The 17,010-nt window shown below is 41.3% G+C and overlaps 1 protein-coding gene across 4 annotated transcripts in view; it reads right to left on the bottom strand.

Moving 5' to 3' along the window:
- ANKRD31 (ankyrin repeat domain 31) overlaps positions 1 to 17,010 on the bottom strand; it is a 174,280-nt gene that overhangs the window by 109,114 nt on the left and 48,156 nt on the right. For 2 of the 4 annotated variants that reach the window (XM_023618164.2, XM_023618167.2), the window contains exons 1-3: positions 16,332 to 16,985; positions 7,110 to 7,183; positions 4,015 to 4,124 (exon numbers count right to left, since the gene is read on the bottom strand). In XM_023618164.2, coding sequence (XP_023473932.2) covers positions 4,015 to 4,124; positions 7,110 to 7,183; positions 16,332 to 16,435 — 288 coding nt within the window. In that variant the 5' untranslated portion in view covers positions 16,436 to 16,985. Of the gene's footprint in view, positions 1 to 4,014; positions 4,125 to 7,109; positions 7,184 to 16,331; positions 16,986 to 17,010 lie in introns of those variants that run through there. The other 2 variants (XM_023618165.2, XM_070234674.1) reach the window with 2 other exon arrangements.

Raw genomic sequence — 17,010 nt, 5'->3', positions numbered from 1 at the left:
TAAGCAAAAGATCTCTCTCTGGGGGCCCTCTATGTTTGTTTCTATGATCAATAATAATGCTTTCTGAAAATAAAGCCATTAGCCTGAACTCCCAAGCATTTTTTGATCACTGAAACAGCCATATTAACAAGAAAACTCAAATACTGTGAGCACTTCAATCTTCTCCCATTAATGTTCATTGTTATTTACTAATAATGCATCCTTACATACCTCAAGGTTGTCACATTGTTTCCAAATATATATACTTCCCAAGCAGACTTTATAAAGCTCAGAGGCCCAGAGAGAAGAAAGAATTTCAAGGAGCAAACCTAGAAACTCCCAAGAATTAAACAGGGTATATTTATATACTTACTAGATATTTCTGAGTCTCCACAAAGCAATTTATTCAAATCCGTAATACCCACTTGATTTATCTTACTATAGGACCAGCAACTTTTCCTGTTGAGGGCTAATTATTCACTTAACTCTACCGACATAAGGAAAACACAAAAAACAAGAAAGCAAGTAAGACGGAAGCCTGCTCCCGAGAGCTGACTTTTTTCCTCCTCCATAGGCAGAAATACCACTCAAGAGCTAACGCCTCTGAATATAGTGTGGGATATAGTTCACTCATTCGTTAATTGACAAAATGCAAGGATACACTTCAATCAATTCTTTCTTAAGGGATCTGAATTACTATCTATCCTTTTGATATATGTGACTGCCATTTTTCTCCTGACTCTATACCCCTGTACTTTGACCAGGCCACTAAATTCTACAGTTTTGTTTTCTTTTATCTGTTGAGGGTAGGGTGTAAGAGACTAGAGTTTAAATTAAATGTGTTAATTTGGAGAAGCAGGAAAAGAGGCAAATCTATTTATACATCCATAACCGAAAAACAATCCTCTACCATCTGAGATCATTCTCTTCAACTAAACCATGGACTCCTGGGAGTGGAGTGGAAGAAGCCTGGCCAGCCAGTGACCGCCCTGGCTCTCCACGAGGCACCAGACATCCCACACAAACTACCCTGAAGTCAGCAGAGCAGAATACACGTTCCTGGTATGAAGCATTTTAATCATCTGGATGAGTTACTGGTAACATTTATTTAAAATACCTTTCCCTCAGACTGAGGCACCCAAATTTGGTTATCTATATAAATATTTTTTAATATTTCCAAATATCCAAATGATTGCCTTTTAGAGAGTTTCATATGGTACCATCTCCACATTGCTTCAGTGTTCTTAAATGTTGACATGATCACTTTAAGTTCCTTTCACCAGTATCTAAGAACAACTTAAACACAAAGTGATTTAACCACTGAATGAGAACTGTCTTTACTCTGGCTGAGTCAGGTGCCCAGGCCCTGTTTCCATTCCATTCCTTCCCAAAACATTGCTAAGCAATTGCAACTCTGGGCAAAGACAGCAGTTCTAGGATCCGAAGAATTAAAGCAGGTCAGGATGAGTTAAAGAGTTAGGACAAGGGTCCCAATGGCATTAGCGATCAGCACAGTAGGGAGTCAAGCGGTTCTCTAAGTTTTGAAAAATCACCCTGCATTTGGGTGGTCCAGCTGTTTATGTCCCAGAAAAGTAGCCAGTAAGAGAGAATATGACCTACCTACTGGGGCTTACAAAGACCCTTCAGTATTTATACAATCATGCACCACGTGATGGTATTTCACTCAACAACAGACCACGTATATGACAGTGGTCCCACAAGATTAGTACCACACAACCTAGTTGTGTAGTAGGCTGTAACCATCCAGGTTTGTGTAAGTACACTCTATGACGTTCACACAATGACAAAATCGCCTAACCACGTGTTTCTCAGAACGGATCCCTGTCATTAAGCGACATACAACTGTATACACAATCTCTCCACGAGCTCTGGCCTTGCCAACCACAATCCTTCTTCCATTACACAGTCATCAAACAAGCCTCTGATTGTTCATTTCCCTTTCAAGGTTCTGTTCAATGTTCATTTTAACTAATTTCACCTCTACATACGAATAAGGGTGGAAGGTGGAAGCCACAGAAAGGAGAAGTGAGACTTAACCTGGATTCATAACTCTGAGATGAAGAGTCCCATATTTCAGAACAGGAAGTGGAAGAAGCAGCTTACTGTAATAACCACAGGACTGAATAATCACGATTCCCTGTCAAAGAGTATTTTGCAGATGGTCAAACACTGACTACAGTAAGACCAGTGATACCCCCTGTATTAGTCAGGGTTCTCCTGAGAAACGGAACCAATAGGATACACACATAAACACAAAGAGATTTATTACAAGGAACTGGCTAATGTGATTATGGAAACTAGCAAGTCCAAGTCTGCAGTGTGGCCATCAGGCTCAAGACCCAGGACAGCTGATGGTGCAGATGCAGTCTGAAGGCTGTCTGCTGGAGAGTTCTCTCTTGCTCAGGGAACCTGGTATTTTATTCTATCCAGGCCTTCAACTGGCTGGATGAGGTCCATTCACATTATGGAGAGCACTTTGCTGTACTCAAATCCACTGATTTAATGCTAATCTCATTCAAAAACATCCTCAGAGAAACTCCCAGAGTAACGTCTGACCAACTATCTGGGCACCCCACAGCCCAGGCAAGCTGACACATAAAATTAACTATCATATCTCCTAATTTTGATAGATACCAATGTCTCCAATTACCTTTCCAGACATATTGTTAAACTCTCCAAACAAAATCAAAATCTTTCTAAGGAAAGTTGAAAAACTGCTTGCCATATAGCACATGTAAAGAACAAGGAAAGGTATTGCAAGACCCAACAAAAACGATGAATATGAAAATTTTAAAAGACTGCTATCTGTGTTTTTTAAACTAGCATGATGTATGTCAAACCGAAGATCCTCTATTCCTTCATAGTTTGTCCTTAGTTAAAATAGTCCATCATTTCTAAAACAGTCTGTTTTGAAGTTGAAATATCAATACTGTAGCTGAGTATTAAGGAAGAATTTATTTATAAATCTATTTAGTAATTTTTAAAAATTTATTCAGAAATCAAATTTAAGTTCTAAAACAATGTAGTTTTTTCTTTAAATGACTCTAGGAAAGCACTCTTTCTGGTCTCTCCATTTCTTCATTTGATAAAATCAATTCCTCTCATACAGTTAAATTTCTAAAGGATTATTTTCACAGAATAAATGTAAAGACTGTGAGGGGCTGGCTTGGTAGTGCAGTGGTTAAGTTCATGCACTCCACTTCAGCTGCCCAGGGTTCATGGGTTCAGATCCTGGACACGGACCTACACAGAGCTCATCAAGCCATGCTGTGGCAGCATCCCACATACAAAATAGAGGAAGATTGGCATGGATGATAGCTCAGGGACAAGCTTCCTCAAGTAAAAAGAGGAAGATTGGCAACAGATGTTAGCTCAGGGCCAATCTTCTTCAAACACACACACACACAAAAGTGAAAACAGCAATGTGTGCCAATTTTTTAAACAATATTAATTAAAATTTGCTACAGATGTTTAAACACTTTGGTTATATTATCTAACAAAACAAAGTGGGGCAGGGGAGTGTTAAAGAAGGTATCTATTTTACTACCAATGAATTCCCATGAAGGTGAAAGAGAGGGACAAACATCAAGTACTTCATTTATCCTTCTTATCCTAATTTTACAACAAGCCCATAAACAGCAGACAGCTGATTTACTATCCAATGACAAATCTTTGCAAGATACATTCACTAACTCTTCAAATCTTCTAAGGCAATTGTTTGTAATTATTATACCCTATTTTAACCTTCTATTTCTCTCGCTTACACATCTCTGCCAGAAAGAAAAATACAGGGAAGAAGGGAAATATTTTAACCCCTCCCCCTCCTAAAACAACTGGCTTTCACTAAAGTTGCAGCAAAGAAACAGAATGGCTAAGAAAGGAGAAAAAACTGACTAAGAGAAGAAAGAATAAGCAAAACAACAGACATAAATAATTAATCCTTAGTAATTTGCCACTCTTGGAAACAGCATTTCCAATTTCTAATAAGTATGTATTAATCAATATGCTACACACCTGCAAGACTGCATCCTCACTAAGAACAGGCATCGTCTTATTTGTACTCATTTGCTCTTGTGGATCCTCTCCGAGTTTGAACCCAAGGTGAATCTCCGGAGAAGGTGTGCCTAGAATGAAATACACTCATAAATCATCTGCAACAGTTTTATGGCTCTGCTTTGACAATGACCCAAGGATTTTACAGACACTGCAAAATGTCATTAAAAATCATCTTGTAAATCATAATTTCCTAACACCTCTTTTATGTGTCAAGGTTTTTAAATTATTATCTAGAAAGAAACAAATATACTACACTGAATAAAACAGTACTTGATATTTCTTTGTTTCAGGATGAATGAATGGAAAAGATATGTATAGAAAGTTATATAGATTTAAACCCCACTACAAAGAATACTTTCTTCTTTTTATTTCATTTTAGGTCATTTTAAAAAACTCATAATGCTAGTATATAATTCAGGGAAAGTCAGAGTTTCTGTTTTTAAGATGGCAAATTGAGCCCATATTTTAACTTTTCTTCCCTTTCCAGTTCCTAGAGAGAATCCAAAGAAATGATTAGTTTAAAAAAAAAACAAAACTGAAGCAGCAATGAGAAAAAAAGGAAATATACTCACTATAGATTAGAAGATAGAAATGGATTAAAGGGAAACCAAACATTGGTAAGCAGCTTGTCATTCAACACAGGAAAAGGAGGGCTTCTTCAGAAGTAACTACGTGGATTTCTTCCATCAGAATCCCAGAAAACCACCCAGCTCAGAGCCAATCCCACCAACAAAAGATGGAAGAGGGTAAAGTGGTGGGCAAAGTTTCATACTTCACTGAGCTTGCTGTTTGTACCAAAGAAGCTGAGGATGACCGCTATAGCCAGCTACTCTGTGTAGGAGGAGATCTTCCCTACCAAATATAGAAATGTACTAATCTAAGGTTGTTAAAATATTGCAGGATGGCACATAAGTAGAAATAGTCATACAGATCAATGAAACAAATCAAAAAGTGGGAAACAGATCTATAAATAGCTGAGAATTGAAAATTCATGGTATTTTAAACAGTAGTAACAAGATACGTTATTCAATAGATAGTTTTGGGGCAATTGGTTAGCTACTTGAAAAAATGAAGTTACAGAACTACCTTCCCATATGCCAAAATATTCAAAAGAGCTTAAAGATATAAATGTAAAAACTGTAAATACAATAAATAGGAATAAAGACAAAAGAAAATAGTTGAAGTAGGTAAAATATTTCTAAGTTTGAAAAAAACAAGAAACCCTAAAAGACTGACAGATTTTACGACATAAAAACTTAAAATTTCTGTACAAATATATCATGAACAGCATTAAAACTAGTAACCTGGGTAAAACTATTTGCATATATATGACAAAGTTTTGCTATCCTTAATACATCAAATGCTCTTATAAATCAATAATAAAGTGAGAATAATTAGGAGACATATAAGGCAATTCACACACAAAAAACAACTATGAATGGTCAATATTAAAATATGCCTAACTGTGGTATTTTTCAAAAATGCAAACTAAAATGATCAGATACTTTTTATTTACCAGTTTAGCAAAGACTGAAGATGTCCTGTGTTGGATCTAGAGCAAAAAAGCTATCTTTTTTAGAGGGCGATATATGTCAAGATCTGACATGTACATCCTTTAAAGGGAAATCTAACTTTAGCTAGTTATTCTAAGGAAATAATCAGAAAAGCAGGCAAAGGAGCAAGTATTAGAATATTCATATTTGTTATAGTATTGAGAAACATAAAAATACCAATTTATTAAATAAGGGTATATCATACAATGGAATAATAGGTAGCAATTTGAAAGGTTGAGGTAGATCAATATAACAAGCAAAGAAATCTATGTAATACAATATCAGTTATGAAAAAAGACATACATATCGGCATACAAAAGTCTAGCAGGATATACAAATACTAAACACTACCAATTGTTGGGAGTGGAATTCTGCAGAAGAGTAGGGGATGGAACCTTTCACTTTCTACACTATATAATTCTGTATTTTAAAAACATTTTTTACTTTTAAAAATTATCAAAAATAATCAAGGTCTATCCATTTCGAAAGGGAAAGAAAAAACTTGGTTGGAATATTAAAACAGATGTCTAACTTCTTCCTAGTGGCACTTCACACATCCTAAGAACAGATTCTAGAGACCACTATTACACACTGTCCCTTCCAATTACATGCAGGAAAACCACTCCAAGATGAAACTGTAACTTACCATTGGGGTATCAGGTGAGATGATGTACAGAAAAAGACTCTGAACTATACATAAAAGAAGATCTTCCTGGTGTTTAGGGAAATTTTTCTTCTATTCTACACCTATTTCCAGACATCCTCCACAACAAAAAATGGCTCACAAGAAGAAATCATAAAAGGAAATAACCTCTAATTTAAACAGCTACTGCAGAATTGATCTTTTTGAACAGTGATGATCAATGATAGATTTTTCTAGAAGCACTTAAATTGACATAGAAGTGGACTCAGGACGTATGGAGAATTGGTAAGTGAAAGGCACTTGTTAAAAATATATATACCTAGACATTGTGTGACTACGTTAACTAGACTAACATAATAGACTATGCTAACTAGACTTACTGTGGTGATCATTCCACAATACAAATATTGAATCATTATGTTGTACACCTGAAATTAACATGATGTTATACGTCAATTATACCTCAATTAAAAATTAATTAAATAAAAATATTATACCAAGGGTATTTGTACCTTAATTTCAGTCTGAAATAATCAGATTGGTTGTTAAAAAGTGCTATTTACTTTTGCAGATTGACAGGTTCTAGGATTAAGCTGGAGATGTGGGGAAGAACAGCTATCTGAGTGCCACTTCCAGATCTCTGCAGCCCTCCAGGAGTCGTAAACATCTTCCAGAAGTTACGATCCCATTGCTGTTCTTATACTAATAGACTTAAACCAACTTTAGGGTCTATTACAGATGCTTATAAGAAACTAACTGTGTAAAGTTAAAGAGCAAGTAAGTATAAAAGCAGTTAATGGAATAATAACACTTGAGAAATTAAAGGAACTACTTAGTGAAAAAGAATTCTTTCTCACCTTTGCACGTTCCACTTATACCAGGATGGAAACTGAACTCAGATGTAAGATGTGTGTCTTGATCAAAGAGCAACCTTTCAAATATCAAAAAAGAAGGTACAGATTATTATCATGTTTCCCAAAGAAAGACTAACAATTTAATCATTTCTTATTATACCTAAACTTGCTAAAATTCTTAGTTGCACCACTATTAATATTTCTATGTCAAAGTATTTTTTCAGAAATATATCCTTTAGTTAAAAACTTATCCAAGACGAAAAATAAAGACTTATTCACATGGTCATATTCATTTTTACAAATATTCTGCTGTTTTTGGATACTTGGGATTAAGGGACAAATATCAATATTGCTTTTGAAGGGACATGAAATGAGAAGATGATTTGACGGACCAGTGCTGACGGGTTTTTTCCTTCATGTTTCTCTACACCACAGAGAATCTGAGATTAAAATCCCAGAGTTAAATTTGAGTGTATGTTTTCAGAATACACAATGACAGAATTCCTTTAATTTTTGGATTCACTTCCTACTATGTTTTAGGCAGCACCGAGGTAACAGAGAGAAGACACACAGCTCTCACCAGCAAGAAGCTTCAAATCTAGAGAGGGACACAAAACTAAGAAGTAACAACGATACACCACAGTGAGTATGTTCCTGGGCAAACTTCAGTGTTTATCTTTTCTATTTAAAAAGCCCTTACAGAATTCAAAAACAGGCAAAGCACTTGAACAGACATTTCTCCAAAGAAGATAGAGAAATGGCCATAAGCACATGAAAAGATGCTCAACACTACTAAACATTAGGAAAACGCAAATCAAAACCACAATGAGATATCACTTCACATCAGTTAGGATGGTTACAATCAAAAACAAAAACAGAAAACAACAAGTGTTAGCCAGGAGATGGAGAAATTAGAACTCTTGTGCGCTGCTCATGGGGATGTAAAATGGTGCAGCCACCGTGGAAAACAGTGTGGTGGCTCCTCAACAAATCAGACGCAGAACTACCATTTGATCCGGTCATTTCATTTCAGGGTATGTACACAAAATAACTGAAAGCAAGGACTTGAACAGATATTTGTACACTCATGTTCAGAGAAGCATTATTCACAAGAGCCAAAAGGTGGAGGCAACCCAAGTGTCTATCAACAGATGAGTGGATAAACAAAATCTGGTACACATATACAAGGGATTATTATTTAGCCTTAAAAAGGAAGGAAATACTGACACATGCTACAACATGGATAAACCTTGAAGACATTATACTAAGTGAAATAAGCCAGACACAAAAGGACAAATATTGCCTGATTCCACTATGAGGTACCCAGAGTAGTCAGTTTCACAGACAGTAAGCAGAAGGGTGGGTGCCAGGGGCCGAGGGCAGGGAGGAATGGGGAGTTAGTGTTTAACGCGAACAGTGTATCAGTTGGGGAAGATGAAGAAGTTCTGGAGATGGACAGTGGTGATGGCTGCACAACAATGTGAATGTACTTAATGCCACTGAACTGTATACTTAAAAATGGTTAAAATTGGGGCCAGCCCCATGGCTGAGTGGTTGAGTTCACGGGCTCCACTTCAGCGGCTTCAGTGGCTGGGGGTTTCACCAGTTCAGATCCTGGGCACGGACATGGCACCACTCATGAAGCCATGCTGAGGCGGCGTCCCACGTACCACAACTAGAAGGAACCACAACTAAAAATACACAAGTATGTACCGGGGGGCTTTGGGGAGAAAAAGGAAAAATAAAATCTTTATTAAAAAATGGTTAAAACGCTAAATCTAATGTTATATATATTTTACCACAATAAAAAATAAAATTTTGAAAAACCTTTCCAGAATCCAAGAATGCACAGTGTACTAAGATGTGAATATATGATTTGGTACTAAGGGGTTTTTTTGTTTACTTACTTGCTCATTTTCTTTCTTACTTTTTCAGGGAAAATTACAATATCAACAAAAAAAGAGACAATAGTATATTCATTATCTAGGTTCAACAATTATAAGTACACAGCCAATATTCTTTCCTCTAGAATCCCTCTGCCATGCTTGCTACCCTCTGCCAGTCTTCCACTGGGTTATTTTGAAGCAAATCCTGGATATCTCATTCCATTTCATCTGGAAATATTTCAGTATGCAACTCTAAAAGATAAGGACTTTCCAAAGATAACTGTAATAATCACACCTTAAAAAAAACCATAATTATCATACTTAAGACAAGCCAATAATTTCTTAATATTATTCAATCTACAGTCTGTAGCAAGCAGCCTCTCAAGTGGCTCCTGGTATTTATGCCTTGTATAAACCCATCCCTTAAGTATGGACTGGATCCAGTGACTCTTCTAAAGAAGAGAATACAGCAAATATGTTGGGATGTTGTTCCTTCCGAGAGTAGGTTACAAAAAGACACTGGCTTCTATCTTGCTCCCCCTCTCTTATTCTCTTGCTTCTCCCCTCTCACGGAAGCCAGGCTGCCATGTTGTGAAATGCCCTGTGGAGAAGCCTAAGTAGCAAGAAACTAAGGGAGGCCTCCACTCAACAGTCAGAGAGGAACCAAGGTCTCAATTCAACAGCCAAAGAGGAACTAAGTCTTACAAGTACTATAGGAGGAAGGGAATCCTTCTCACGAAGCGTTGAGATAAACGCAGCCTTGTGAGTCCCTAAGTCTGACGACCCAGTTAAGCCACTCCTGGACTCCTGACCCATGGAAACTATAAGATAATAAATGTTTATTGTTTTAAGACACTAAGTTTTAGAGTAAGTTGTAATACAGCAATGGAAAACTAATAAACAGATTGTAGTCACATTTCCCCAAATGTCTCTTTTCAGTCATTTTGTTCAAACAGGATCCAAACAAGGTGCATGGCATCCATTTGGTTGCTATGTCTCTTAAGTCTCTCTTTAAATCTATAAATTACTCCTTCCCCCACTCACGCCTTTGCAATTTATTTACTGAAGAAACTGGGTTGATTTTCCTACAGAGTTTCCCACATTTTGGATTTGCTGATTGCATGTCACTTAACATGTTCCTCTGTCCTGTGTATTTCCTGTAAACAGGTTAACAGATCTAGAAGTTTGATCTGATTCAAGTCCAATTTGAGGGGGCATATGTGTACTTCCTTCAGGAGCTAATGAGGTGTGTTGGGAGACGCAGTCGTGTGCATACAGTCTTTCCAGCCCGTCTCAGCCTTGGGCACGGAACGCCTTCTCACCAAGAGATAAAGCATCCTCCCAGCCTGTGCTGGACTTACCACCTCATGTGGGAATCCCTTTCCCCGTTTCAAATGCAGTATGTACCCCTTTGTTCGGTTTAAGCCGATGTGTCATATGGCACCTGGCCAAGCCCACTCCTCTATCTGTCCTCTGTGGGGAGAGGATGAAGTCCTTCATTCTGTGGCACAGGAGGGATGTGCGCAGGCCAATGGCCCCGCATCAGCTGCAGACAGTGACCAGTGGCCATGGGAGACCAATGCCCACTAGTGAAGCTGATTTTGTTGTCTTTTCTGAGTAAAGTGTTGTTCCAGACAGTGCTTAAATGTTGTTTTCTCCTTGGTAACTCCAACACCAAGATGCAGCGGGCAGAAGTATCTGATTTCCACTCCCGGTGATTGGCAACAGATGTCACATGCTCAACAGGAAGGCTGTCACTCTTTTTGTGATTTAGTGGCCACTGATGACCATTGCCTCAGTCTATTCATTATCTTATCAGGAGTATATAAAATGGTGATATTCTACTTTATCACTTTCTTCATTTATTAATGGAAATACATACTAAAACTTTCACTTGTCAACTATATAATTATTCAGTTAAGCTACCTTCTCAGCCATGTCACTTAGGTATAGTTTGCATAGGAAAGGCAAGATAAATGCCTGCTTCTCTTTCTATACTAGTTTGCAGATAGTGAAATAAGTTTTTCTAAAGACCATTATAAACTCATAGATTTAAATACACTGCTGTTACTATTCTCGTCAGTGATCAAATTGTCTTATTTTTAGCTGGTGGGAGCCTCGTCAAAGTGGTTCATGGGTTGTTTGACATGAAACCACTTGTTAGAGCTGAATTCCATCCCTCTAAAATTCATATCTTGCAGCCCTAATTCCAAACGTGACTGCATTTGGAGACAGGGCCTTTAAGGAGGTAATTAAGGTTAAATGAGGCCATAAGGGTGAGGCCCTAATCCAATATGACTGGTGTCCATATAAAAAGAGAGACACACACACACCAGGGATACATGTATATGGAGGAAAGACCATATGAGGACACAGCAAGACGGTGGCCACCTGCAAGCCAAGGAGCAAGCCCTCAGGAGAAAGCAACACCTGCCAGCACCTGGATCTTGGACTTCCAGCCTCCAGAACTTGAAGAAAATAAATTTCTGTTGGTTAAGCCACCCAGTCTATGGTATTTCTGTGGCCACCTGAGCAAACCAATGCACCACTAGTCTTCCCTAGCTTCCCAGGATGAAATATCCCAGGCTCATCTTACACATCTCCTGCCTTAGACCTGGAACTGGTCATTTCTCACGGAGCCTTGGTTCCTCTGAATGGGCTATTATATTCAAAGTACATACTAAACATTATTATTAACAATGTGATTACAGAAAAAAGTTATTTTGTAACTCTTTATGTCCTTAGTGTACACCTTGTTCAGCATGTAGAGCTAAATTCTATGTTTTAAAGGCATTTAAAATAATTCCTTTTTCTGTAATTATGCTACCAAATCAATACATAATTAGGTTCAACTGTTTCATCTTGCTTTTGCTCTTTAGAAATTCTTTTTTATGTAGATTTAATTTTGTTTTGTAATTATAGTTATGTAAACCACTTACATCATTCCAAAGACAAAAGGACAAAACCAGATCTATTCAGAGAAGTCTAGCATCCATCCCTGTGTCCCTTCACTTCGCCCCTTAAAAAGCTCCCAGGGCATACACAGGAAAAATGAATCCTGCCTCTCAGAAAACAAATAACAAGCAAACAACATCTTACTAATCAGCAACTTGAATTTTTCCAGAAGATTAGTAGCAACACCTACCAAGCCACAAAAAGGACTGGATGCATTTTAGGCCAGTTTCCAGAGGGCGGGCTAGGACCAAACTGAGGCCCTCAAAGAGTGCTATTTCAGACACAGGCAACAACTGGCATTCTGATTCTTTGAAAGCCTCGCCTTTTCCAGTCCCAAAGCTCACTGAACCCTTTCTCAGTTCCTAGCAAAAAGACCTTAATAGCTGCAACATTTAAGGATTATTCAGCTATGTGAAACTATATAATGCTTTGCCCATTGGAGATCTCTTCTCTACTAGGATCTGTGCTCCTCATTCCAGTCAAAGCTGGGAGCTTGTGCAGGAAAACCGGCCAGAATGAACTGCAAACAAGTAAGCAATGAAGATGAAGGAAAAAACCAGAAAACAATGGCATTCAGCTCCAGCAATGCTTAGACTTTGACTGTAATGCCATGCTAATAAAAAGAATACTAATTTTAAACCTTGGGCTATGATGTCTGAAAGAATGATGTTTCTATGGCACTGCAGAGAATCATTTTTAAATGAATCAGAGCCAAAAAAAAAAAAAAAAGATTGGCCAGCCAAGACAGAGTGAGGCATCTATAGTGTATTTGTCCACTCACTACAACTAAAAACTCTGGTAGAGTATCTTTAAAAACCTACAGGAGTAATCTGAAAAGTAAACAACAGCAGGTAGACTGGGGACTGAAACTGAAATCGACATAACAACCTTGTAATACGTGAGTGCCACAGTTTGTTTTTTGTTTTAATTTTTGGTCCTTTTTTCATCTCCAGCTTTTTTTTTTTTTCGAGGAAGATTAGCCCTGAGCTAACTGCTGCCAATCCTCCTCTTTTTGCTGAGGAAGACTGGCCCTGAGCTAACATCCATGCCCATCTTCCTCTACTTTATACGTGGGATGCCTACCACAGCATGGCTTTTTGCCAAGCAGTGCCATGTCCACACCCGGGATCTGAACCAGCAAACCCAGGCTGCCGAGAAGCAGAACGTGCGAACTTAACCGCTGCACCACCGGGCTGGCCCCTTGTCTCCAGCTTTGATGGAAGGCCTCATCCCAGAAGTGCACAGTGGGCACAGTCAGTAAAAACTCCAGTAGAAAACCCTTATCTTTCTCCAGAAGATTAAGGAAAGGGATCCCTGAACGCCAGTAGGTGTGGGGGGAATCCCTGGGTTTTCTTGTATTTGTCTTCTCTCTTTAGCCTCACAACTCTACTGCTACCAACCATGGCAGCTTTGGCACTTAAAACCCAAGAGAAAACCTGTCTCTCCAGCTGGAGGAACCATACTGTGAAGAATATGGAGAAAATCTCTTTTATTTTCTTCTCTCTCTTAACCCTTTGCCCTGAAGGTGGCCCCCACTGCAGGGAACTGCTCTGCAGTGAGAAGGCTAACACTCAGAGAAATCTAGGTCTTTCTGGTCATATGAACCAGCATGCGGGTATCCACAGGGAAGAGCACATGAGAATCCTGGGGAAAAGAGAGCAGGAAAGAGCAATCACCTAATTCTGTGTACGATCGAACATAAGTTCCAGTCTCAATGCTGAGCTGTCAACATGTGGAGCAGCTTCGAAGAAGGATAACAAAGGCTTAGAGAACTGAACTATGACATTAACTACTGCCCAAGTTCCAGATTAACCCGAGTGCTACATGAGTCAAACTCAAACAGCAGAGCAAAGGCTCTGAAAATTGGACCGATGTAACCACCACTCACAGAAGGCAACACAGAACGTGCAGTCACAACCTAAGCAGGCTCACTGCCTGTCAAAACAAAAATCAACACCTTCCAGAGGATTTTAACACAACCAAGCATCCAAAAAAGAAATATTCAAAATATACAATATAATCCAGAATTACTGCAAAGAACAGGAAAATCTGACAAATTCTTGAGAGAAGAGGTAATTAACAGATGCCAACTCCCCACCCATCATGACCTGATGTTGGAATTACAAGGCAAAGACTTTAAAGCAGTTATCATAATAATTTCCTATGAGATAAAGGTGAACACTCATCAAATGGGTGAAAACACTGGAGTTCTCAGCAGAAAAATAAAAACTGTAAAAGATAAGCCAATGGAAATTTTAGAAGAGAAAAGTATATTTGAAATTAAAACTTCACCAGATGGGCTCAACAACAGAATAGAGATGACAAAGGAAAGATTAAGTGAACCTGAAGATACAGCAATACAAATTACACAGTCTGAAGAATTGAGAGGAAAAAAGGATTTTTTTTTAACGATTTTATTTTTCCTTTTTCTCCCCAAAGCCCCTCCCCCCAGTACATAGTTGAATATTTTTTAGTTGTGTGTCCTTCTAGTTGTGGCATGTGCAACGCCGCCTCAGCACAGCTTGATGAGCAGTGCCATGTCCACGCGCAGGATCTGAACCAGCAAAACCCTGGGCTGCTGAAGCAGAGCACACAAACTTAACCACTCGGCCACGGGGCTGGCCCCCCCCAAAAAATTTTTAATTAATAGAGCCTCAGGGATCTGGGGGACAACATCAAAAAGTCTAACATTCACATCATTTAAAGCCCTGGAAGGAGAGGAGAGAGACTGGTGCAGAAAGAAAATATATGAAGAAATCACAACAGAAAACTTCCCAAGTTTGGTGACAAACACAAATTTACAGATTCAAGAAGATCAGTGAGCCCAGAACAGGAAAAACACAAACAAAATCACGCCCAGACACACCATAATCAAACTGCTAAGTACCAAAGATGGGGGGGGGGGGGCAGGAATGAAAGCAGATGAAGTTAAGATGATATATTACATATATGGGAACAATGATTTACATGGGGGAGAGGGGACCTGACTACAAAGGAGCAGCACAAGGGAGTTTTTTCTGGAATGATGGCACTGTTGTGGACCCTGATTGTGCTGGTGGTTGTAAGACTCCAATTAGTCAAAATGCTCCCTGTACACCAACAAGAGCAACTATTACTGTGTGTATATATAAAAGAGCCAAAAACCTGGGTATCATCCTTTACCGCTGCCCTTCCCTCATGCTCCAAATCCTATCAACCATCTCCTGCCAAATTTACTTTGTAGGATTTCTCAGATTTGCCCTTTTCCCTCCATTCCCACTGCTTGCTCCTAGTTGAGCTCTCATAATCCCAGTCTGTTACTACTTTGATGCCAAAACTAACCTCTATAGCCTTGTTTTGCAAAAGGTGACCCCTGCTCTAACAGAACTGACTTTACCCTGGAAACCTGTTAGAAATGCAGCAGTTCAGACCCCACCCTGGAACTCCTGAACTAGAATCCACATTTTAACGGGATTCTGGGGTGATTATAAGGGCACGGAAATTTCAGAAGCCCTGGTCAAGGGCATGCCAGAGCCAACGAAAATCTGATTACTCTGCTCCTCCACTTAACATCTTACAAGCACCCCGCCAGGACACACGCAGGATGTGGGAAGGCTGACACTTCACCCTGCCTTCCTCTCCAGGCTCATCCTTCACCAGTCCCCACCTCGCCATTTCACACTTCCGTGAGACTTAACTGTTTGTACGTCCCAACACACACAAGGCAATGCTTCCTCCCACCGTGCAGTCCCCTTGGCCTAGAAGACCTCCCCTCCTTCACCGGACTAATTCCTGACCCTCCTTCCAGCCTCTATTCGGGAGTCAACCCCAGCAAAGCCTGACGACCACCTAGGTTAAGAGTCCCTCCGCTCCTAACCAGCCTGGGCATCCTTCCATCCCTGGACGCCCCACATCGGACTGCCACGACCTGCTCAGGTGTCTTTCCCGGCCTGGAGGTTTCTCAAAGGCAGGGGCCTCCCCTCTTCTATCTTTCCCTGCATCCAGCAAAGAGGGCTAGCTATGTTCTAGAAACTTTGATGAGCTCAACTACCGGCTTTGGGGATCCTTATGAAACGATCCGTTTCCAGTTTGGAAGTACCCAGTTCCCCCATCACACATTCCTTTCCCGAGAGAAACTACGTTAACCATCTCCTAGACCTGAGCCACGAGCTGCTTGAAGCAAAATGCATCCGGGGAGTCCAGACCCAAGACTTCTCGGCCTGTGCAGAGGGACTCAGGGCCGCGCACTGCACAGCTCACTCTGCCCTAACGGGGGGCTAGGGCGGCGGTCTCGTCCCTTCCCCTGTTCGCCCAGCCCCGGCTGCCCGGCCCCAAGCCTGCCCGCGAGCGCCCGGCCACGCCAGCCCCAGGGCCGCCCGCCGCCAGGCCCGGCCTAACGCGTCACCGTCTCCAGGGCAGCTCCTCTTCCTCCGGGTCGCTCTCCGTCACCGACCCCGCGACCACAGTCTCATCACTGTCCCAGTCCGGGGCCTGGGCGCCTGCCTCCATCGTCGCCGCCCACTCGGCGTCTTCCTATCCTCCTCCTCCAACGCCCCCTTCCCGCGCAGAAGGACGCTCTGAGGGCCGGCGGAAGCGCCGAGCCAGAAAGAACACTCGTGGCCGGAGCCGGCCTCGCACGGCTGGCCGAGGGCGCGACTGCCGCGACGGTCGGCGCCCGGGAGGCGGTCCCGCTGGGCGGTCTCGCCGCGCACCGCACGCAGCCAGCAGGTGGAGCCGCACGTCTGGGCCGCACACCGCCGCAGGAGGAGCCGTATGTCGGGGCTGCACGCCTCACGCCGTCGGCAGAGGAGCCGCACGTCAGGGCCGCGCGCCGCCGCAGGGGGAGCCACACGTCGGGGCCGCACGCCTCACGCCGTCGGCAGAGGAGCCGCACGTCAGGGCCGCGCCCTGCCGCAGGGGGAGCCGCACGTCGGGGCCTCACGCCTCACGCCGTCGGCAGGGGGAGCCGCACGTCGGGGCGACTCGCGCACGCCGCCAGCAGGGGGAGCCGCACGTGGGGGCCGCACGCGCACGCCGCCAGCCGAGGGAGCCGCGCGCCGCACGTCGGGGCCGCGCGCCGTCAG

The sequence above is a fragment of the Equus caballus genome, chromosome 14, assembly GCF_041296265.1.
Source record: "Equus caballus isolate H_3958 breed thoroughbred chromosome 14, TB-T2T, whole genome shotgun sequence".
Taxonomy (NCBI): Eukaryota; Metazoa; Chordata; class Mammalia; order Perissodactyla; family Equidae; genus Equus; species Equus caballus.
Note: the sequence above shows the minus strand (reverse complement) of the source record. Positions and strands in the feature narration are given on the sequence as shown.